The sequence below is a fragment of the Zootoca vivipara genome, chromosome 3 (assembly GCF_963506605.1).
Source record: "Zootoca vivipara chromosome 3, rZooViv1.1, whole genome shotgun sequence".
NCBI classification, from domain to species: Eukaryota; Metazoa; Chordata; class Lepidosauria; order Squamata; family Lacertidae; genus Zootoca; species Zootoca vivipara.
In genome coordinates this window covers 59,753,899-59,777,104 of record NC_083278.1, presented here as the reverse complement: position 1 = coordinate 59,777,104, position 23,206 = coordinate 59,753,899, and the positions used below count along the sequence as shown (strand labels likewise).

The 23,206-nt window shown below is 40.0% G+C and overlaps 1 protein-coding gene across 5 annotated transcripts in view; it reads left to right on the top strand.

The window, feature by feature from the left end:
• REPS1 (RALBP1 associated Eps domain containing 1) overlaps nucleotides 1-23,206 on the top strand; it is a 44,345-nt gene that overhangs the window by 3,866 nt on the left and 17,273 nt on the right. For 4 of the 5 annotated variants that reach the window (XM_060272724.1, XM_035108863.2, XM_060272725.1 and 1 more), the window contains exons 2-9: nucleotides 7,526-7,649; nucleotides 9,695-9,891; nucleotides 11,201-11,342; nucleotides 15,679-15,806; nucleotides 16,290-16,452; nucleotides 16,997-17,060; nucleotides 17,957-18,111; nucleotides 19,092-19,228. In XM_060272724.1, the coding sequence (XP_060128707.1) occupies nucleotides 7,526-7,649; nucleotides 9,695-9,891; nucleotides 11,201-11,342; nucleotides 15,679-15,806; nucleotides 16,290-16,452; nucleotides 16,997-17,060; nucleotides 17,957-18,111; nucleotides 19,092-19,228 (1,110 nt within the window). The remainder of the gene's footprint in view (nucleotides 1-7,525; nucleotides 7,650-9,694; nucleotides 9,892-11,200; nucleotides 11,343-15,678; nucleotides 15,807-16,289; nucleotides 16,453-16,996; nucleotides 17,061-17,956; nucleotides 18,112-19,091; nucleotides 19,229-23,206) is intronic. The other variant, XM_060272723.1, reaches the window with a different exon arrangement.

Sequence of the window (23,206 nt, the reverse complement as noted above, 5' to 3'; positions counted from 1 at the left end):
TGTATTTTTGTTGTTGGTTAAGCCATTTTAAATGTTAAGTGATTTTAAAATGCTGTTACAGTAAATAAATAAGGAAAATGTTCAGTTATCTGTCAGGATCAAGCTCCAAAGGAGGAAGTCGGTTATCAGTAAAAATGTAAATCAAGTTACATTGTCGGATCCAGATTGAGAGACAATTGCTGCAGAGCAGCATAAGAGTAAGTAGAATAATCTAGGAAAACTTCAGCCATGATTCTGTTTCAACAGGAGTTGTAGGAAGATGGTAGGTAAGGAAGTTAAGAAAATAAGAGGAATCCTGCTGGATCAGGCCAAAGGAGAGGTGATTAAAAACCTACTTAGGTTGCTACTCTGGGCTTTGATCAGGCAGTTGAGCACATTCCGAGAGCTCAAGAGCTGGTTGTGTCTGCAATTCCTTGACATGTAACAGTGAATTGTAAATAACTAGAAAAGAAATACCAAATGCTACATGTTTTTAAATGAGTACAAATAAGTTATGAATTTCAGTAAGTTCAGTGAGCTCTTCCTTATTTTTAACTTTTGAACCAGCTTATATTTGACAGTATTTTTAGAAAACTATGTTACTTGTAGAAAGGTGGAATGCAGGTACATCTGGTGCAGCAAGTTTGTTTTGTTTTTAAAGGTGGGTCATGTTTAGCTGCTATTCATTGAACTGGAACGTTGATCCATATGTAAATGTATGTGGGTTATCTGCTATTGAAAGCAATAGTTCAAGCATTATACTACTTCACGTGACTCAATTAAGCATTTTTAAAAAGTCTAGAAAACATATTTGCATTATAGAGGATGGCTGTTAGCATGCATGCTTTACACACCTACAATAGAAAATCCAGAATGTGGAAAACCAAGTTGTCTCAAAGTTTATTCCCCTAAAGCAACTAGCATTACCATAACTAATGGACACTAGACCTGGGCGATTTTTTCAATATATCGTTCAAAATCGGTTATGAACTCCATATAATGATACTGTAATGGTTTCATAAAATGTTATCTGGCAAATATTGCGATTTTGAGAAAACCGCCTCCGGCAGCAACTCACAAGAGCAGCTGTAGCAGCCCACTATGTTTCTTTCCATTGCCTCTGCAAATGCAGGTGACTATTATGAAAGTAGCTGGGAAAGCAGCAGCCAGCCAGCAGCAGAAACTTAAAGACGGCCACTAGGTTCTGCTTGCTTAAAGCAGGCTAGTAGCCAGCTTGTCAGGCTGGTAGGTGTGATTTACAGAGATGTTGGTCTGAGATGGCCCGGGGCTTCTTACTGGGAGCTCCCTTTCTTTCCCCTTTGCCCCTTCTCTACCCCCATGAAAGAAGAAACGGGGGTTATTTTCTTCAGAACAAAAAACATTGTCCTGTTATTTAACTCTTTTTTCTTTACTCCAGTCTTCCCTTCTGCCTATGTATATGTATGCGTGTGAAGTGTCCCCCCCCTCTCCTGCCTGTCCTCCTTCCCTTGGATAAAAAGGGAGAGGTTGGTGGGATGGGGGATTTTCGGGGGCTGTTTTCTGTGTCATAATAGGGATAAATGAAGGGGAGAAGATTTAACAGTTGCTGCCTTATGCTGAAATGGGAGATTGGGTGGTTGTTGTGAGGTGAGAATGATGGGGAGGGTGGGTGCTTGTCGTTAAGCAGTGCAAGCAAATGTGTGTCTACTCAGAAGTAAGCCCTACTGAATTCAATGGGGCTTATTCCTAGGAAAGTAGAAGTAGGTTTAGTTGAACTGAGTGGGGCTTGCTTACTCATGCATAGAATTGCAGTTGGCCCTCTGAGTGGAGAAGGAGATGCAACTCGACATTAGCAAATTACATAAATTACTCTTAAATTAGTAGAAAACAGATTAAATTGTTAATCATATGCAAGTTTAATTAATATTTTTACTAAATCTACTACTTATTGCCCAGATATTGCCCAGCCCTAATTGACACCATAGAATAGATGGCACCTGTCATGCATTGCTAAGTCTGTCAAAATAATAGGGAAATGTACTGTACAGTAATACCTTTCGCAGAACAACATGCTCATTGTGTTTGTCGAAAACTATGGGAGGTATCTAGTTGGTAGTGTACTGATAGAATGTTTCCATCTGCAGAATAGAGAGGAAGGCACACACACACACACCCAAATACCCTTCCAAAATCTGCTCCAGATGATCACTCTCACAGTGCAGTTTTCACTCAGCAAATATTGGGGAAAGTTGTGACTGGTTGGTTGCTCATTCTCTGTTATTTCTCCTGTCAAATCCAATAAAACCAGATCCTAAATAGGTCCTTCCAGTGTTATTATACAAGTACACTTGCTCATAGCATCAATAAAGATTGCTATAGGTGCTTTGTTGTTGTTTAGTCGTTTAGTCGTGTCCGACTCTTCGTGACCCCATGGACCATAGCACGCCAGGCACTCCTGTCTTGCACTGCCTCCCGCAGTTTGGTCAAACTCATGTTCGTAGCTTCGAGAACACTGTCCAACCATCTTGTCCTCTGTCGTCCCCTTCTCCTTGTGCCCTCCATCTTTCCCAGCATCAAGGTCTTTTCCAAGGATTCTTCTCTTCTCATGAGGTGGCCAAAGTACTGGAGCCTCAGCTTCACGATCTGTCCTTCCAGGGAGCACTCAGGGCTGATTTCCTTAAGAATGGATAGGTTTGATCTTCTAGCAGTCCATGGGACTCTCAAGAGTCTCCTCCAGCACCATAATTCAAAAGCATCAATTCTTCGGCGATCAGCCTTCTTTATGGTCCAGCTCTCACTTCCATATATCACTACTGGGAAAACCATAGCTTTAACTATACGGACCTTTGTCAGCAAGGTGATGTCTCTGCTTTTTAAGATGCTGTCTAGGTTTGTCATTGCTTTTCTCCCAAGAAGCAGCCGTCTTTTAATTTCGTGACTGCTGTCACCATCTGCAGTGATCAAGGAGCCCAAGAAAGTAAAATCTCTCACTGCCTCCATTTCTTCCCCTTCTATTTGCCAGGAGGTGATGGGACCAGTGGCCATGATCTTGGTTTTTTTGATGTTGAGCTTCAGACCATATTTTGCGCTCTCCTCTTTCACCCTCATTAAAAGGTTCTTTAATTCCTCCTCACTTTCTGCCATCAAGGTTGTGTCATCTGCATATCTGAGGTTGTTGATATTTCTTCCGGCAATCTTAATTCCGGCTTGGGATTCATCTAGTCCAGCCTTTCGCATGATGAATTCTGCATATAAGTTAAATAAGCAGGGAGACAATATACAACCTTGTCGTACTCCTTTCCCAATTTTGAACCAATCAGTTGTTCCATATCCAGTTCTAACTGTAGCTTCTTGTCCCACATAGAGATTTCTCAGGAGACAGATGAGGTGATCAGGCACTCCCATTTCTTTAAGAACTTGCCATAGTTTGCTGTGGTCGACACAGTCAAAGGCTTTTGCATAGTCAATGAAGCAGAAGTAGACGTTTTTCTGGAACTCTCTAGCTTTCTCCATAATCCAGCGCATGTTTGCTATTTGGTCTCTGGTTCCTCTGCCCTTTCGAAATCCAGCTTGCACTTCTGGGAGTTCTCGATCCACATACTGCCTAAGCCTGCCTTGTAGAATTTTAAGCATAACCTTGCTAGCGTGTGAAATGAGCGCAATTGTGCGGTAGTTGGAGCATTCTTTGGCACTGCCCTTCTTTGGAATTGGGATGTAGACTGATCTTCTCCAATCCTCTGGCCATTGCTGAGTTTTCCAAACTTGCTGGCATATTGGGTGTAGCACCTTAACAGCATCATCTTTTAAGATTTTAAATAGTTCAGCTGGAATATCATCACTTCCACTGGCCTTGTTATTAGCAGTGCTTTCTAAGGCCCATTTGACTTCACTCTCCAAGATGTCTGGCTCAAGGTCAGCAACCACACTACCTGGGGTGTACGAGACCTCCATATCTTTCTGGTATAATTCCTCTGTGTATTCTTGCCACCTCTTCTTGATGTCTTCTGCTTCTGTTAGGTCCTTACCACTTTTGTCCTTGATTATGGTAATCTTTGTACGAAATGCTCCTTTCATATCTCCAATTTTCTTGAACAGATCTCTGGTTTTCCCCATTCTATTGTTTTCCTCTATTTCTTTGCATTGCTCATTTAAGAAGACCCTCTTATCTCTCCTTGCTGTTTTTTGGAAATCTGCATTCAGTTTCCTGTATCTTTCCCTTTCTCCCTTGCATTTTGCTTGCCTCCTCTCCTCCGCTATTTGTAAGGCCTCGTTGGATAGCCATTTTGCTTTCTTGCATTTCCTTTTCCTTGGGATGGTTTTCGTTGCTGCCTCCTGTATAATGTTACGAGCCTCCATCCATAGTTCTTCAGGCAGTCTGTCCACCAAATCTAAATCCTTAAACCTGTTCCTCACTTCCACTGTGTATTCATAAGGGATTTGATCCAGATTGTATCTTACTGGCCCAGTGGTTTTTCCTACTTTCTTCAGTTTAAGCTGGAATTTTGCTATAAGAAGCTGATGATCTGAGTTACAGTCAGCTCCAGGTCTTGTTTTTGCTGACTGTATAGAGCTTCTCCATCTTTGGCTGCAGAGAATATAATCAATCTGATTTCGATGCTGCCCATTTGGTGATATCCATGTGTAGAGTCTTCTCTTGTGTTGTTGGAAGAGAGTGTTTGTGATGACCAGCTTGTTCTCTTGACAGAACTCTATTAGCCTTTGCCCTGCTTCATTTTGAACTCCAAGGCCAAACTTGCCAGTTGTTCCTTTTATCTCTTGATTCCCTACTTTAGCATTCCAATCCCCTGTAATGAGAAGAACATCCTTCTTTGGTGTCATTTCTAGAAGGTGTTGTAGGTCTTCATAGAATTGGTCAATTTCACTTTCTTCAGCACCGGTAGTTGGTGCATAAACTTGGATTACTGTGATGTTAAAAGGTCTGCCTTGGATTCGTATCGAGATCATTCTGTCATTTTTGAGATTGCATCCCATTACAGCTTTTGCCACTCTTTTGTTGACTATGAGGGCCACTCCATTTCTACTACGGGATTCTTGCCCACAGTAGTAGATATGATAGTCACCCGAACTGAATTCGCCCATTCCCTTCCATTTTAGTTCACTGATGCCCAGGATGTCGATATTTATTCTTGTCATCTCATTTTTGACCACATCCAGCTTACCTCCACTCATGGTTCTTACATTCCAGGTTCCTATGCAATATTTTTCTTTACAGCATCGGACTTTCCTTTCGCTTCCAGGCATATCCGCAACTGAGCGTCCTTTCGGCTTTGGCCCAGCCGCTTCATCAGCTCTGAATCTACTTGTACTTGTCCTCCGCTCTTCCTCAGTAGCATGTTGGACGCCTTCCGACCTGAGGGGCTCATCTTCCAGCGTCATAACTTTTATATGCCTGTTGTCTTTGTCCATGGAGTTTTCTTGGCAGGGATACTGGAGTGGCTTGCCAGTTCCTTCTCCAGGTGGATCACGTTTAGTCAAAACTCTCCACTATGACCTGTCCATCTTGGGTGGCCCTGCATGGCATAGCTCATAGCTTCTCTGAGTTATTCAAGCCCCTTCGCCACGACAAGGCATTGATCCATGAAGGGGGCTATAGGTGCTAGTAGTAGAATAAAATTGTAGGTTTACAGTCATACATTGGAAATCAAACGGAATCCGTTCCGGAAGTCCGTTCAACTTCCAAAACGTTCGGAAACCAAAGTGTGTCTTCTCATTGGCTGCAGGAAGCTCCTGCAGCCAATTGGAAGCCACGCCAGACATTCGGCTTCTGAAAACCATTCAAACACCAGAACACCCATTTCCGGAATTTGATCATTTGGGAGCCAATTTGTTCGGGAGCCAAGGCATTCAGTATTTTAATTTACTGCTCTATGGTTGGTAGAAAAGGTAGTATTCAGAGGTACAGTTATGGTTGTGGAACTTCTAGGATTTTAATGCTATTGCAGTTCGAGAGAGTGTGGTTCACAGACCCATGACAGTCTCAAAAAATCCTTTATTTCGGGCCACAGCATACACTTAACTAATTTGCATGGTTCCTGTTGCACACAATAGCTTTGTGAAGTGTAAGTTTTGAAGTATAAGCTATAGTTTGTGTACATGACAGTGTAATAAAATACTGTTGTGCGTGTTGTCAAAAATACATCTTCCCATTCACACTGTGGTATGTTACGTAGGTACAACAAATAGTAATTGGGTAGCATTTTTAACGTACAGTATGTGGTTTTTTGTAAATCATTCTTCTAATATTGTGTCTGTTTTTCTGTCATATTGCATTAAATTTAACCTTTTTGTACCTTACATAGCAAGGGTTTTGTTAGTTATGTTTATATTAAACAGACAATGGGTACAGTCACATATAATGATGCCAGCAAAGTATGAGTTGCATGCTGGTGCAGACAGCTTAAGCAGTCCCTGATTTGCTCTTCCATCTCTAGGAGTGGAGGACTGCTTGAGTTGTGTGTACAGCCTAATTTAATTCACTATGATTTGTTGGCAGCATTTTGTATGGCTTATGAGCCTTTCGTTTCAATATTCCAGTGGGGCAGCTCAGCACTGAGAACACTCTGTACAGTAATACCTCGGGTTACGAACGCGATCCGTTCCGGATCGCAGTTCGTAACCCGAATAGTTCGTAACCCGAACACGCTGGGCGCCGCCATTTTGCGCATGCGCAAAGTGCGATTTTCACGCATGCGCAGATCGCGCGCGCGCTGCTTCTGCGCACGCACGCGTGACGAAAACACTTCCGGGTTTGCGCAGTTCGTAACCCGAACTGTTCGCAAACCGAGGTGGTCATAACCCGAGGTACGACTGTATAGCTAATTTGAGCTGATGCTGACTTTTTAAGAGCCTCATCAAGCTACATTTGTCCCTAGCAAACATCATCATGCTACATACAGACATACATTTAACATTGTAAATAAAAAATAACTCCTCCTCCCCCCATTAAAAAAAATAAAAGCAGAAATGATTCTTAGGAGTTGAACTTTGCACAAGTCATACTTTGATTATAATTCGGTAGAGCAGTAAGATAAATTTGTTCTGAGGAGCAGTTATGGGTTGCTCACTGAAACAAATATTCATATTGCTGCCGGGATAGTGGCAGGAAGGAAACAACAAGATTTAAGAGGAATATGTGAACAAGGACATGAAAAACTAGTGTTCAGTTTAAATTAAATATTGGCCATAGATTGCAGTTAAAATGCAATAATACAGTACCAGGGAACTGGTATTTGTTATAGTGGGAAAGAGAGAGATCAACAAAAATTATTTGCCATTATAGCAAACATAGTGAAGGTACAGTATTGAGAATGAGACCAGTGAAATTGAAGTGAATCACTGTGCAGGAGAATGAGAACATTTTTTCCCCTACCATGTAGTTAGGGTAAAATATTGAATAATTTAATAGAAAACTACTGCATTTATGATATTATAGCATAGTACTTAGCATAGTATTTATTGGCAAGCATATATAGAGTACAGTGAACTAATATTTCTACTTCACGAAATTTATTATATTCATTTTGCTGGATGTTTCGGTTTTCTCTAGATCATGGAACTTTGTGGTGCAACAAGACTTGGATACTTCGGAAGAAGCCAGTTCTACATTGCTTTGAAACTAGTTGCAGTGGCTCAGTCTGGGTTTCCACTGCGAATGGAAAGCTTGAATTCTGGTAAGCCTTGAAATAAGTATTGAAATATAATTGACTAGGTTATTAAAATATGGCTTTTGTCTGATACCCCTCTACCAGCGTATACCACTGACATGATTCCTCTGATATTTTCTTAAACATTTCTTCCTTTAAAGGAATTTTCCTCTAATAAGAGCTTTTCATACATGACTGTTTTTAATGCTGTTGCAAGCAGCTCTACTCTGAAGCACAGAAAAATGATATTCCCAAAGTGGAAAAAACACCAATTTCCCAATTCATTGACAATTTTGGACTATATGCTTTCCTTCAAAAAATAGTTAGGTTTTAAACCTATGGTTATATTCTAGGAGGTTTAGCCTTCTGATTGAAAGTTAGAAATGAGAAGCTGAGTTGGATGTCATCAGAAATTTCAGTTACTTAGGTCTGCCTTTTATTTTCACTTGATCCAATCTGCAGACTGTGTTAACTTAGAGTCTTTCTGTCATGTATAAAGGTAAAAATGTGATAAAGAAATAAATAGAGGCAGAAATAGAGTAATGATGCCTGACAGTCTTTATACTCATTTTTTTGTATCTGTTGGGACAGAAAAAATGATCTGTGTAATACCCAGGTTAGCACTCATAACACTCTTTTATTGGTGTCGAAAATGTGGCTATTTACCAGAACAAAGAGCTTTGTGTTAGGTAGCATATACCAAGGGGCATTTGAACTTGTGTTTCCTCAACAACAGGACTTAAGTCTGAATAGCTAACTGCTTTTGAAACTTGAGAGTTTCAAAAGGCCTGCTATAAAAAAACAACACCCAGTAAGCGTAATCAAGCTCTTTTCTTTGCTTAGAATGATCTTTTTTAAAATCCTCATCATAAGGAATAGTATGCTTTTACAACTCTGTATCTGTTGTTTAGAGATGTAAGTCTCCTGCTTGTCAAACAGAGTTGGTGTTCCTCTCTTTGTTACCTCACAATTAAGTTATTATAGTATTTGATGTTGAGGTACCACATATTAGTAGAAGCAGGTGCTGAAAACTGCTGCCTTCTCTTACAGAGGTTGCCCACCTTGAACTTCTTAGTGCATTTGACCCATAGAGCTTCAAATGGTTTGGTGCTTGACATATATAAGATGAGCTGCAATTCAGATCAGTACATAACTTTTATTTACTTCCTATTTCAGTAATTTCTAACTGACAGTTGCTTTTCAGAACTTTCTCCACAACTGTTAAGATAATTTTTTAAAAGTGAAAACAAGTAGTCAGCATTGCCATGGTCCTATTGATCACATAAAACAAGTTTTTTTTGGGGGGGAGGCAGCTCTTGGCTTTCAGGTTGTATGTTCTCATTGCTTGGAGGGAGGTGAATTAGAGATATAGAAAAGGTTTCTGTGGGTGTTGAAAAATATCTGTCTATGAAATATTTAACATGCTAATGTCCATCTGTAGTCACTAAGGTGGAAAATTCAAGTTGGCTTCAAAGTTTGAGCTGTTAAATTCCTGTTCTGGCGAGAATTCTTTCTTCAACTGAATTGTCACAATCTTAATTGCATTTTTGAATTATTTGAATATTGGTTTTATATGGTTAATACAGGGATGGGGAATCTTTTCGTTTTCAGGGACCAAACCTTTAGCTGGCCCCACCCCATAGGCCAACTTTGACAAATGGGTGTGACAAGCTACCTGTCAGTCGCACAACATTGTTATGTTGTCACATGATTGACAGGTGGGTTAGCCTGCCCCCCTGTTAGAACCCTTTGCCACTTACAAAACCTGCCATGCAATCAGAGCTTGAAAGGATCTGCAGGCAGGCTTGGAAAGCAATTTGCAGCAGCCTCGCTTCCAACCCTTTAAAGATCGCTCCAGCAGAATAAGCACCGGTTTCTTCATCACTGTGTAATGGAGCACCTCCTGTCACAGCCCAGTGCCTGCATAGAACAGACATTGGCTGTAGCAGGAACTGTTCCAACTTGCAACGATCTTTAGAGCAACTCTCAAGAAAATAATATTTTAATGGGGAATCAAAACATTTTGTAACTTAAGTGTCTTATAATAATCATGTGTGGTGTTGTTTTAACAGTCAAGGACCTCCCCCTGCCCAGATTTGTCATGTCAAAGAATGAGCAGGAACTGAGGCATTCATCGTTGTATTCTTCAGATCCTGATAACCCATCCTCCTATTCAGGTGCGATTCCTCCCCCACCAGGTAGAATACAAGTTAAAAAAGGCTCTGTGAGCCATGATGTCGTCCAGCAACGTCCAACGACAGATCAACAGGTAATGAAATATAAAGACTGACTAATGTTTTTAAGTATCCTTAATGGTTTTTATATTGTGGTTCTGTAATATGTTAGAATACAAAGGGCAATGCGAATTTAGCAATGATTTATTTGTGTTATAAATCTGTCTCTGAAAGCTTAGGGGAAGAACCTCCAGAACACATTTAGGGTGTGTGCGGAAGGAGGCAGAAGCCCCATTGTACACATGAACCTCATTCCCCGCGTGCGTACCCCTTTTAGTGATACTTTGAATTCCATCCCTTGTGCCAAACAGAATAGAATTGCTTATTCTACCATATAACTTTGCATGTAGGTCAAAAAGTAAATTTGCTGCTACAGATTGTGTTGGCAAACTAGTCTTACAATTTTGGATGCAAGCTGATTTCCCAATCACACTAGTTTGAGTGTATTACTTTTTTTCCCTTTATTTAAGAGAAATTACACTATATTGTTTCATACTATTGCAGTTAAGTTACAACTGAAGTTCCTTGAGAGGTCTTTCTTAGTGCTTTAAGTCTTTGTACATCTTTTTTTCTTTACATGATGTACCCATATTCTAGAAAAAGGCTAGGATAAGCCAGTCTGGCCAGTGCATTATGGACCAGTTGAAGTTTCCAATTCATCTTCAAAGGCATCCCCATGTAGGGGATAAGAAACATCATTGCAAGAAGCCTTCTTTGGATTCAGCCCTCTATCCTGTCATTTTTTCCAGACACTTGCATGCAATTCTGTCTAGGTACTCTTATTTGGAGAGCGAGATGTGATTTTGTTACAATCTTCATGATCATTTTTATAACCACTGCTATACTTTACCAATAGTGTTTAGCATTTTTGTTTGGTGGCAGTCATGGGTAGGTATTGACTAACAATTTACCATGACATCCAAAGTCTGCATGTAAGGTCTATCTTTCTACATCTTTTATTTGTTTCCTAGTAATAGGAGCTTTAGAAATAATGAAATGGTTTAACTTTTGGTGATGAAATAACAAGTGGAAAATGAGACCAATGAATTATACAACTGGGTTCTGATAACATACCATAAGTAAAAATAAGTGGCAAAACGTAATATGGCTAAATTACAAGAACTGGGTACTCACGCTGTCCCTATTTATTTTCATTTGAATGCATGACAAGTTTTAATGTGCCCATTAAGTTTTATTATTTGCCTTGCCCTTGATCTTTTTGTTAGTATTTAAATCCCACCTGTTCTTAAGAAAAGGCTGAATTTGTTCTTAAAGAATGTGGTTTTTAGAAGATTGTTTTAGGTGCATAGTATAACATTTTTAAAACTTCCTTTGTTTTATTAGGAGTCCACATCTCCCGTTGTTTCACCGCAGCAATCTCCACCAACCTCTCCACACACATGGAGGAAGCACAGCCGCCATCCCAGCGGAGGAAATAATGAGCGACCAGGGCCTTTTTGGGCTCCCTTTAGTGAAGCACAAGCAGGTATAAATAAACGTCTTGTGTTTACGCTTCAAGTGTTGCCTGAGATTGTGGATTTATTAATATAGCCTAGTATTGCCCCATGTATGAGGCAGGCCACTCTAGGGAGGTACAGACTTGAATCAGGGAGACAAAAGCAATCCTCTGGCTCACCTCAGTATGTCCTAATCAGTGACAAGAGCAGCTTCCTTTCACCCTAGTAAAAAGTCAACTAGGAATGTGCACCTTTGACTTTTATTTACCATTTTTTATTTTGGTCTTAATTCTAAGGAATCATTGGTACAGTCCTGTTTTTTGAAAACTCTTAATTTCCATAAGATTTATCTTTGTGATAATGCATCTGGCCCTGCGATATTCTTTTGATCTGTTTTTGTTTGCTTTTGAGGGAGACACCTTAAGTGTTTCAGCTTCACACAAGACTTTCTGGTCACTTGTGCACTAGAGGAGGCACAAACATTTTATTGTGATAAGGAAATTCAGTTGCAAAGGCTTGTTAGAATATTTCAGGCAACAACAACAAGGACATAAAATAGAATGCGTATTCTGTTTTAATGATGCTTCACATTAAAGCTTTAAACTGTGAATTTCATTGAAGAAGGCAACCTATTTCAGGCTAACACTCTAAAGTTGGAATCTTAACCACATTTTTATAGCATCCAATGCTGTAGGTCACACATGGTCTGTTTGGAGGAGACAAGCCCTAAGCCCAACTTCCCATGACTTAGTAGCAGCAGGACCAGGGGAAGAGTGAAGCAGTCACAGTTTTTGCTCTGTGTATCCACCTGCTTGCTTACTAGTGCTTAACGATAATTTGACTTAATGTTACATGCTAGATGTGCTTATATGAACACTATTTGGTTTAGACAGTGACCAGAGGAGTCAGAGAGATGTTAAAATAGGATGTAAACGCTATATTAAAAATAGCACACTATGTAGTGTTTTCAAAAATAGCTGAACCTTGAAAAAGAAAAGTAGCTAAGTGTTCAAAGCATTAGAAAATAAAGGGTATTTCAATAGACTTTTTAATGGAACTGGAATCAATAAAAACTACTTCTTAGACTGTTTTGTGATGTAGGACAATGTCAGGGAATATAGCACCACAGCCAGGAAGCACAAACTGACTTGCATCTAATGTGGTGAGCATCTTTGAAGAGGCCCAGAAGAAAACCAAACCTCCAAATAGAACTGTTTTTGGTAGGCAGATACCAAGCAAGGCCATGTACATCCTGCACTAAAAATAAATCTGCAACCTGCTTAAATTACATATTGTTAGTAAGCAATTAGTCTTATTTTGTGTATTTTTTGCACATTTTCTCTTTGCAAAATTTTTATCCATATTTTCCTATCCTGAGTTATGGGCAAGTACGTTGAAAACTTGCATCTAGCCTACAAAAAAATCTAATTCTGTCACATTGTGTGCTTCTGAGTTTTCAGCAGATGTTGCCCATACATTGTCAGGTCTAGCTTATAGGCATAAGAGCTGCATTTTTTAAAAAAAATATTAAAGGAGGTTGAACTCTGTGCTTAATACTATGTTTCATTAAATTATGGCATACTTACATCCCTGATATTGCTTCTGTATTTGCCAACACTGGTATAAACATTGGAGGCTTGATCACGATTGTTTCCTGATTTCTGCTTGAGAGTCCAGCTCTCCTGTTCCAAAGTGTTTGTCTTTACTCAGTTTTCCAGTCTTTGCATGCCTCACTTTTTATTGCAATTAGGCCTGAGTCTTAGGCAAGACCACCTTGAACTCTGATAACTTTATGGACAAATTTAATAATCCAGCTTTTTGTTGTTGACTGTTGTAGGATAATGAGGTGTGTTTTTTTCTGCTGGAAAGTGTATATAGTTTCAGTCGTCAGTTGCTATCTGGTTGTACTGAGAAAGCCATAAGTAGCAGACAGTTGAGAACTGCAGCTTGCTTGTGCTCCTGTTCAAATTTGCATTGAATAATTGTTGGGTTAGTTTCTTAGGGCAGGATGCAACTAATAAGTACAAAGACTCCTTCCTCACTTATCCCCTGAAATTGGCTTGGCACGGGGGTCAGGAGAACCTCTGGAACAGCACACAGGGAGAGCAGAGGAGAGTGGGAGATTGTTCCACCTGGCAAGCCAATGCTTGCCCTGACAGAACAGGGCAATTGGTCACATAAAGTGATTTATCATTTGTGACATTCAAATTAGACAGTTTGGCAACATGTAATACAAATAATCTAGAAAGTTCAAAGAAAGGTATTTAAGGCAGTCAGAACAAGAATATAAAGCATTCTAATAAAGTGTTCCTTGTTGGAAATAGAAGTTCTGGGGCATATTGGGGCATCAGTTTTTAACAGGGAACCAAAGGGCATTGCTTGTCTTGAGAGCTGGCAGTGAATCATGTCACCTCATCATTTGTCCATCGCTACTACTTCACCACTTGCTCCATCTGAACCGTCATTATTTCCATACTACTTAGATAGAAGCCAGAGCTTTTTCAGGTGTGTGTGTGTGTGTGTGTGTGTGTGTGTGTTGGGGAATATTGTTTATACATAAACTACCCAGGCCCTACAGATTGGCAGCCATGTCAAAGAGTTTCAGATCAGCTTTGGTGAAGAGAGAGAAAAGTTAGCAGCAGCAGGAAAGCTGGACAGTAGTGACCATAAGGAAGACTACTATTAGGCCATACTTGAAGTAGTAGGGGAAAAGGCTTTTAAAGAGGAAGAAGTCTCCTTTGTCCAGTTAGCAGCTGTTGCTGCTTTGCTACAGACTAGAGCATTGATAAACATATCCATTTTGAAAAGAATGGACAAGGTGTCATTGAAGTAATGAGATTGTTTAAAGTATTTAATAAAGCTGAAGCGCTACCTCAAAATTTGACGAATTTACTTCAATCTAGCAAGTTCATTTGCAAAAAGGTGTTATCATTAAATAGTCCAGCCCACGTCTGTCCGTCCCGAAAACAGGATTTAGAACAGGATTTAGTTTTGTTAGATTTATTAATAGCGCTCTTGTGAGTTTAATAATAAAAACTGTTCTAATTCTTCCTGTGCTGGTTCTAAAGAGGAAAAGGAGCTCCACATCTTTCCTTCCTCTACCAAAATAGACTCGTATTTATTAAAGGGATTAATTTTCCTTTGCACTGAAAAGCAGGACCTTTCCTAGCAAAAGAATAGTAATCTGTAAGGTATTAATCTAGGAGAATTCTGCTTTTCAAAGCCTTTCCCCCATTAAAATAGTTTTAGTGCTCTGTGTAGAGTCCTGCTAAGTATATGCATGAGAATGCTAAATTTTCACTTGTGATACACAGAGATTTAAGTTCCTGATTTTTCGATATGCTACAGTTAGTACGTATTTGTCATCCTTTTTTGGGAAGTGCACAAGAATTCCAAAGTGCAGTGCTCTTTTAGTGTGGTAGTAGCCTCCTGAATTAAGGAGCAGGCAACTGCAGCATAGAACAAGAGGTAGACCATAGTCAGGTTCCAGCTCCAATCTAGAATTGTGAAAATCCACTTTAGATGTCTTTTATTGCATAAGCAGTATATGATATTTGTTATATAAACATTTTCTGTGATACCCTGTAGATATTGGTCTGTTACAGGGTATCATAGCCACACCATGGTTTGGCCATTAGAACTATGCCTTTTGCTCAGTTGCTCATTCCTCAAATGCTTGTATCAAATTCCTTGCATCCTAGTGTGATGGCCAGTTTGTTGCATTCAAATCAGGCAAACAAGTTTGTCACATGGAGTAGTTTGTTTACTGAGCGGAAAGAAAACCGTCATTTGAACTGGGTTTCCAATCCTCCTTTGGAGATAAACTTTGGTTTGTGATAGCCCTAATTTACCTAATTAAGTTGCAACTTGAGTGGGTTATCATAAACCAGGGAGTGAGAAGGGTAATGGGAACATTTATGCCTGATTCATTTCTCAGTTTACCAAGCCCTCGTTTTACCTCAATGTCAGAATTAAATTATAGACCAGGGACCAAAGGGCTGCATAGGTTCCTGCAAGGACCTTGTTCTGGGCTGCGGAATTTTTTGTTTTCCTAGGTAAAGGTAAAACCAACCACAGGGTGGTTAAGTTCAGCCAAAAGCAACTATGGGGTGTGCCGCTCATCTCACTTCAGGCTGAGGGAGCTAGCGTTTGTCCACAGACAACTTTCTGGGTACTGCTTCTGTCCCCTGTTTCCCCAGGAACAGCACCCCACTCACATTAGTATCCCTCAGTTTTAGGAACAGTTTGCAATGTGGCACTACGTTGAATCTAGAATCTCACAGAATTTGTCCCATGGTTGCTGGTTATGACTTTTCTTGAATAGACTGTGTGGCAGTCTTGAAATTGAACTGTTTTGGTTTTCAGGCTCCTGTATTACTGGCGATCCAATGTGGTCTGGCCATTCACCACCACCGCATCAAGAAAACTGGGTCAGTTTTGCTGATAACACACCAACCAGTACTATTTTAGCCATGCATCCTGCTTCTGTCCAGGTGTGACATTTTATTGGTATTCTTTTGATTTGCTTCATTCCAATTAATGTCAGTCATTCTCATATTGTCACCAAAGATTCATGCCGTGACTCTAAATGTGAGTGTGTTTAAGATCAGTCTCTGATCTATTTTTCTTTACATAAAATAACCTCTGTCACTGAAGATTCTTGATCAAGCAAACCTTTTAAGTTAACCTGCCAGCATAGGCAAAACTAACTTTCAGCTTTTCTTTGTCCTTATAATTATTTTAAACTATTCTTTGCATAGTTTTCATAACTTTGTGTTGCTTACATAAATGTTGCTACTTCTATCTTAAGTATATTTTCAGAATACTTTCTTTAGAATCCTACCTAACCAGCACGAACTGGAAGACTTCTAAAGCTACTTCAATAAATAACTGTCATTTCCTTTCTTAGGTCACTATGCAAAATGGTAGGCTGTTGATACATTTATATAATGCTGAAGAAAAATGTTTCCTTTCAGGACCAGACAACAGTCCGAACTGTAGCATCAGCTACTACAACAAATGAAATTCGTAGGCAATCAAGTAGTTACGATGATCCTTGGAAAATAACAGATGAACAAAGGCAATATTACATAAATCAGTTTAAAACCATTCAACCTGATCTAAATGGATATATTCCAGGTGAGTTCTTTTAAACACATAAGTTACAAGAGTACATATTTTAATTTCCTACTAGTAAAAACACTGGGTTGATTTCTAAGATTACGGTATATAAGCAGAGTTGCATTCACAAAAGTGTTCCTGGCTCTTGCTAATGGAAGGGAGAGGCAGGTTTTGTTGATTTCCCATGTGCCCTCCAAAATCTGTTCTAGTGGGTCAAAAGGTCATCTGGAACAGTGAGCCAAGCAGTGTTAGAGACTGGTGAAAATTGCAGGAAGGAATCCTCTATAGAATCCTCTTAATTTATAGAAAGGAATCTTAGGCACCAGCCTAGTATTTTCTTGGACTTCATATACCATTTATATACCATTAAAGTTTTGTGATGAGTGCTACAATTATATTATTGCATACAGTATGATTCCAAATAATTTTTAAAACTAATGTTAGCTCTCAGACAGAAATATCTTTAGAACCTCACTATTTTCAGTGTTTCTGCATACACTTATAATCCTTCCAAGTTATAATTTTAGAATCAAAGTTAAACGTAATTGTTTTAATATTTCAGGTTCTGCAGCTAAAGAATTTTTTACAAAATCAAAACTTCCTATTCTTGAACTTTCGCACATTTGGTAAGTGTGAAATATAGCTAGGTTGGGGAAGTTCCTTTGTTTCAAATCACAGTTCTTTGTTTGTGGAGCTGAAATGCCTAGCATTTAAATTACCGTACCTTTCATAATTTACTTTAAAACATACCCCTTGCACTGTCAATGTAACGTTTGCTGCAATCCTATACAGTACATGCATACTTGGCAGGCGGTATCACTGAACTTATTTGCTTATATCTGAGTAGATGTGTAGGCTTGAACAGTTCGAAGTTTAATCCTATTCCCATGCAAATAAAATAGTAAACCTTCATCTGACCTAATTTTGAAATAAAGCTTCCCTTTTGTAATAGGGCTGTACTATAAATCGCCATAATGCTGAATACCATATTGAAATAACATCATGATAAGTGTTTCAACAACCAGTGAACAAAAGGTGAACACTTAACAGCTTCCCAGGAGGTAGCTCAGCTGAACCAATACTTTGCAGATAATTTGCATTCAAATATTTTGAATGAATCCTCATGTTTTACTTAAAAGGACATTTAAGAAGTCTAGGCTTAACCCGTCTCCACATAAACTCACTTTTCTTATATAGAATAGTAGCAAACATTTGATTCAGCAACATTGTATATAGTGTCTTTGATCCCATGTTGCTTGCTCTTTCCTTCTTGGAACAGAAGGCTCCCCTTGGCTGAATGGGAAGAAGTTATTTTCACCTTCCCATCTAGTGCCTACCATCCATGCTATTACCTAAGGTACTCCAGTGGACTCGACTGTAGTGGGAAGGTGAAATTGCTGGACATTGGCCTCATTTTAGAAGCAGAGTGCCGGACTGTGTGGTGTGAGCTTAAAGCTTTCTCAGTAAAAGTGAAGTTCAATAGAAACATAGTTTAGAAGTAATACTTTCCCTCGCCTTTCAGGGAGCTGTCGGATTTTGATAAAGATGGTGCATTAACACTGGATGAATTCTGTGCTGCTTTCCATCTAGTAGTTGCTAGGAAGAATGGCTATGACTTGCCTGAGAAACTGCCTGAAAGTTTAATGCCCAAACTGATTGATTTGGAGGACTCAGCAGGTATTTCCTTTCTTCTATAGAGTTTTGTTCCTTTGAAACTACTGTTAAAAGTAGGATGTCATTAGACAACATAAATTTTACAGTGTAATTGTACTAATTTAAGGTTGACTCAGAGTAGATTCATTGAAATTAATGGACTTAAACTAGTCATGATAATTAATTTCAGTGGGTCTGCATTGAATAAAAGTTAGCTGAGTACAACACAAAAGCCTGTTAATAAGGAAGCAATTTCTTATTCTTGGGGTGGTTCTGTGTATTGTGAGTCACGGTTTTAGAGTCACGATTGAAAATGTGGTGAGAGATGGTGAGAAAAGTTAGAATGGACTGAACTTGCACTATGATGCTTCAAGCTAGCAACTATATTTTTGTAGCCAAGGACAGATGGCTCTATTTCTTTGGAAACTATAAGTAAACATATTCAAGGGTGTTTGATCTTAGCAAACTCATGTACCCAAAAGTAATATATGAAATCCCTATGATTCCACAAATAAGTTAATAAAAACTATATTAATGTTCCTGTCTGAGATTTTAGTATGATTGCTGACATCCCAAGGGCTGTCCTTGAAGGTTGGGACCTTTTGGAATTGAATTTCCATGAGGGTCTATTACTAGAAGAGACTCTAGCACCTCTCCCAACCTCTGTAGGAGAAGCGAGATTGGAACTTCCTCCAGTCTTTGTAAATCCCGTTTTCAAACTTGTGATTTCTTATTTCAGTATCTGTGTCTCATTAATTTAAATTGCAAGAGTGTCCCTAGAAAAACCTTTTAAAATAGAATAGTGTTACATTCCTTGAGGCCTATAATTTTTAAATTCTCACTGCTGCAGAGTATATATTTTGTAAATGTGCATAGATAACCTTGTGTTACAAGCAAGCTTCTGTAATAAGTGAGATTGATATAAAGAACAAATTATGGTTAGTAAAGATTTGAATTGAAACCTAATTAAGACATTAACACACGATTGTGCTTGACTTTCATAGTGGTTCCTGTTTCAGAAGCAGGGGATCAGTCTGGTGAGGTAGGTTATACAAGTTCACCAGCAGAAGCACCTCCAAGCAAATCACCGTCAATGCCATCACTAAATCAAACATGGCCCGAGATGAATCAAAGCAGTGAGGTTAGCAAACAGTATCTTTGAAAGTTTCTTATTTTAAAATCTAATGTATGACATAATATGAACTAGATGCCACTGTGCCATAAAAACTGGCTTATCTACCTCATTTTGAGTGTTCACTGCATAAACTGAGCAGAAACATATGGCCTTGATCCTAAGCCATAATACATAAGGGTATATTTTGAAATTGTCAACAGGTGCTCAAACATTTAATTATTAATTTATACTTCCTCTTAATCATTAAAGGTGGACTGTTTCATCGGTGATATGTCCTCTATTCAGCATTAGGCCTATTGTTACTTTGATGGCATAATTTCTTGATAGTAACATTGCCTGTGCAGAAGACCAAGATTGGAACAGGTCTTTCAGGAGGATCTCAAGTTCTCCAAACTATCCTCCTGAACGTCCTGAAAACATAGGCAAGTTTTGCACTGTCAAGATCTGTTGTAAGCCAGGCCGCCTTTTAGGCTGTGAGAAGTAAAGCTACAGGGAGCCAGGCCTTCTCGGTAGTGGCACCCACCCTGTAGAATGCCCTCCCATCACATATTAAGGAGATGAGTAATTAGATTATATTTAGAAGACTTGAGTAAAATTCACTAGGTAAAAAATACATATTCTAACAGCAGAAATATCAGTTACCATTTACTATGCTATGCTGCCTCAATTAATAATCATAATTACAGGGAAATTTTGATTCAAAGAACGACCAAAAATTACTATTGATTTGCTTGGTATGGATAATTATTGCATTGTTTATTGCAAAGGGTAATAATTAACAATAACAGGCGAAATTTTTAAAGGCTTGCCATATTATTGGACGGGTAGATGTCTTAATGGCTATTAGGCAAAATAGTTGCTTTTGGAATGTATTTGAGGTAGCATGCCTCTAATTGCATGTTACTGGTGTCAAACCAGAGATGGCCATTATTTTCACACTGCAGTTGTGAGCTTTCAGAGGCTTCTGTTGTTCCATCAGACCCTAAACTACATTTTCTTGGTTGAAACATACAAGGCAATTCCTAAATTGTTGTATATGTAACTCTTCAGGCATCCAATAGTAATTGGCATGACAAGGTTCCTCTGAAGTTAGAAGCCTAGAGGTGAGGAATGAGCAAAAATACCCAGGAATATAATTTTTATTTAGCTATTTATTTCACACAATTGATATACTATTTTGTTATTTTAAAAAATCCTCTTAAGAAAATGAATTGAAAGGTGTTGCCTTGTAATCAAGAGATTAGAGGTACCGTATGTGAATGAGAAGAGAAACAAAAATGGGTTAGTGTATTTTTTTTAACTGAAAGTAATATAGAATGCTTGAAAATTTACTACTAAGACTAATGTGTATTGGGTTATATTTCCAAAAGTTCTAGGACAGCACTTAGCACTGTGATTCTTTTGAATTATTAATCCTCTATGCTGCCAAATCAAAGTGTAAACAATTCTGTAGGAAATTCAATATGTTTACATTTCATGGCAGACTTAAGGCCAGTTGAGTTTTTATGTACAATGTATAAATGTATCTGGTTCAAATACTTGCTAAATCTTGTTTAATCTTCTTGTTTAATCATGTTTAATCTTCTTTTGCATTGTTTTGCTTATTTGGGAAACATATCCAATTTTCAGAATACAATTTCACTTGCCTTTCTTTGAATAGTTTGGTTTGTTGGGGCTTATGTGGAGATTGTATTTAAAGATGCTGTCATCCCCACACTCACCTACCTACTTGGAAAGTTAATTTGTGCCAAATTCTTACACTGTTTTTAACAGTTAGGTCTTCTTGAGGAATCTTCACACTTCATATTGGAACTGTCTCTAGGGTTGTCGATTTGATTTATTTTATTTTATTTAAAATATATCTACTGTCCAACATGCTAATCTGTCTGGCATTTTAGGATAACAAAGATTGTCCTATTGTCTCACTTATAATTTATAATACTCAGTAACTTACGGTACTCTTCAATTAACTAGATTAAATTTTTGTGAAGTACAATGCTCTAAAACAGGCATCCCCAAACTGTGGCCCTCCAGATGTTTTGGCCTACAACTCCCATGATCCCTAGCTAACAGGACCAGTGGTCAGGGATGGTGGGAATTGTAGTCCAAAACATCTGGGGGGGGGAGTTTGGGGATGCCTGCTCTAAAATATGTAGCAAAGTAAGTTGAATCAGTGTGAGAATATTTTCAGTAACATTACAATTTAAGGTTCCTTTTATAAACCATTTCATTGTCCACTTAAAAAGGTGTAGCAGTTAATGACAAGAACTTATTAATTGTCACTCTACAAGTATCTGCAGTATCAGGCAGGGTTAGGGCCTGAGAATATAATACTGTACATACTAGAAGTCAGTACAAGAGCCAGAATCAGGGTCAACAAGGGATGACGATGAGTGACAGAAGTGGCCCCACAGGTAATTCAAGTAACAGAGCTCCTCCACTAGATTTCCCTTCTTAGGTAGGAAACATTCTGGTTGTTGTTTTTTAGGTTCCTGAATTGATTGCCAGGTACTGACATAAGTCACAAGCAGGATGATGATGTGGCATTTAGCAGCCATCAACAGAAAGCATTAAGATTTAAATCCCTGATAACATCAGGCATTATCTTGGGTAGAATCTAAACAGCTGCTTAAGGTTCATTCCAAGGAATTCTGTTAGCCTGGTGGTAACTTCTAATCTCCATGCCATATCACAAACAGCCCACATGCAGTATGGGGAACCGCTTTTGAGGAAACATGTCTAGTTATAATGGATTACAGTCATTGTCCTATATAATAAAGTCCCTGTGTCTCTGCGTCCAGTCCCTGTGTCCGCGCAACTGTGCATGTGCCCCACGGACACAGGGATTGGACGCAGAGACTGGACGCAAACACATGCACGCTCTCCCCCCCCTCAACCCTCTGCCTCCGCGCGCTCCCCGTCCCCGCGCACTCACTCGCACCCTCGAGCCGGGGGGGGGGAGAATGTGGTTCTCTCTCCCTCAACGGCTTCCCCTCCAAACCGCCGTTCCGCGCCTGGCCTCCTGACTAACAGCGCGAGGAGAAGAGGGAAAGGGACCGCGAGGGATTGTGACGCGAGCGTGTGATGGAGCGTGTGCGTTTGCGTCCCCACCGCCGCTGTTCCCCACCCCATCGCCGCATCCCAACCCCTCCCCTCACCCGGCGTGAGGTAAATCCTTGGCCCGGTCCGGCTCCCGCAGCCACGGCGGCCCCGGAGCTCAATGCAGCCATCTTGGTCCGCCTCCTCCTCCTCCTGACAACCCTCCCTGGCCCGTGAGAGGAGCGGCGGGGCCGCGGCCTTCCCTCACTGCGCTCAGCTGCGCGCGCTCTCCCCACCCCCCACCCTTCTGAACAGTGTTGACATAATGGAAGGCACCATTGGGGATTTCCCCCTCAAGAAAAAGTAAAGAAAGGTGGAGTTATGAGAAGGGGGGGTAGTGTCCGAAGAAGAAAGGAGACAAAATTGTGAGGGAAATTGGTGACGGTTTGGGGGGGGGGAGTCCGACTCTGAGGGGAAGGGGAAGTTGCCCCATGTCGGACCTCCTGCCTGCCTCCTTCGCTCCCTCGCCCTCCCGCCCTTCAAGCTCTGGCCGCCACTCCCCGCTTGACTGGAGGGAAGCGCAGCCGCAACTTTCCCCTCTCACGGCTGCTTCTTTTCCCCTTCGCTCGCGCAGGCAGCGCGTCCCAGAGAAGCCCTGCTCGCTTTTCTTTCTCGCACGCGCACACACACAAACCGCCCGCCCGCTGCCACAGCAAACCATCCAGGGGGAGCCTGGGGCCTTCGACGCACATCCCCGCCGGTGGAGGCGGAGACCTGCGCAGTCCCAGGGCTTCCCCTCCGTTCCCGCCCGGCTAGCGCCCGTTTACTTAACGGGCTGAATGACACTAGTATCTAATATTCATATTCTTAGGGTATAAAAGTTTTCATAAAGTGTGTTTTTCTAAATGGAGCATAATATTTCTGTATCTGGAAATATTATTTCTT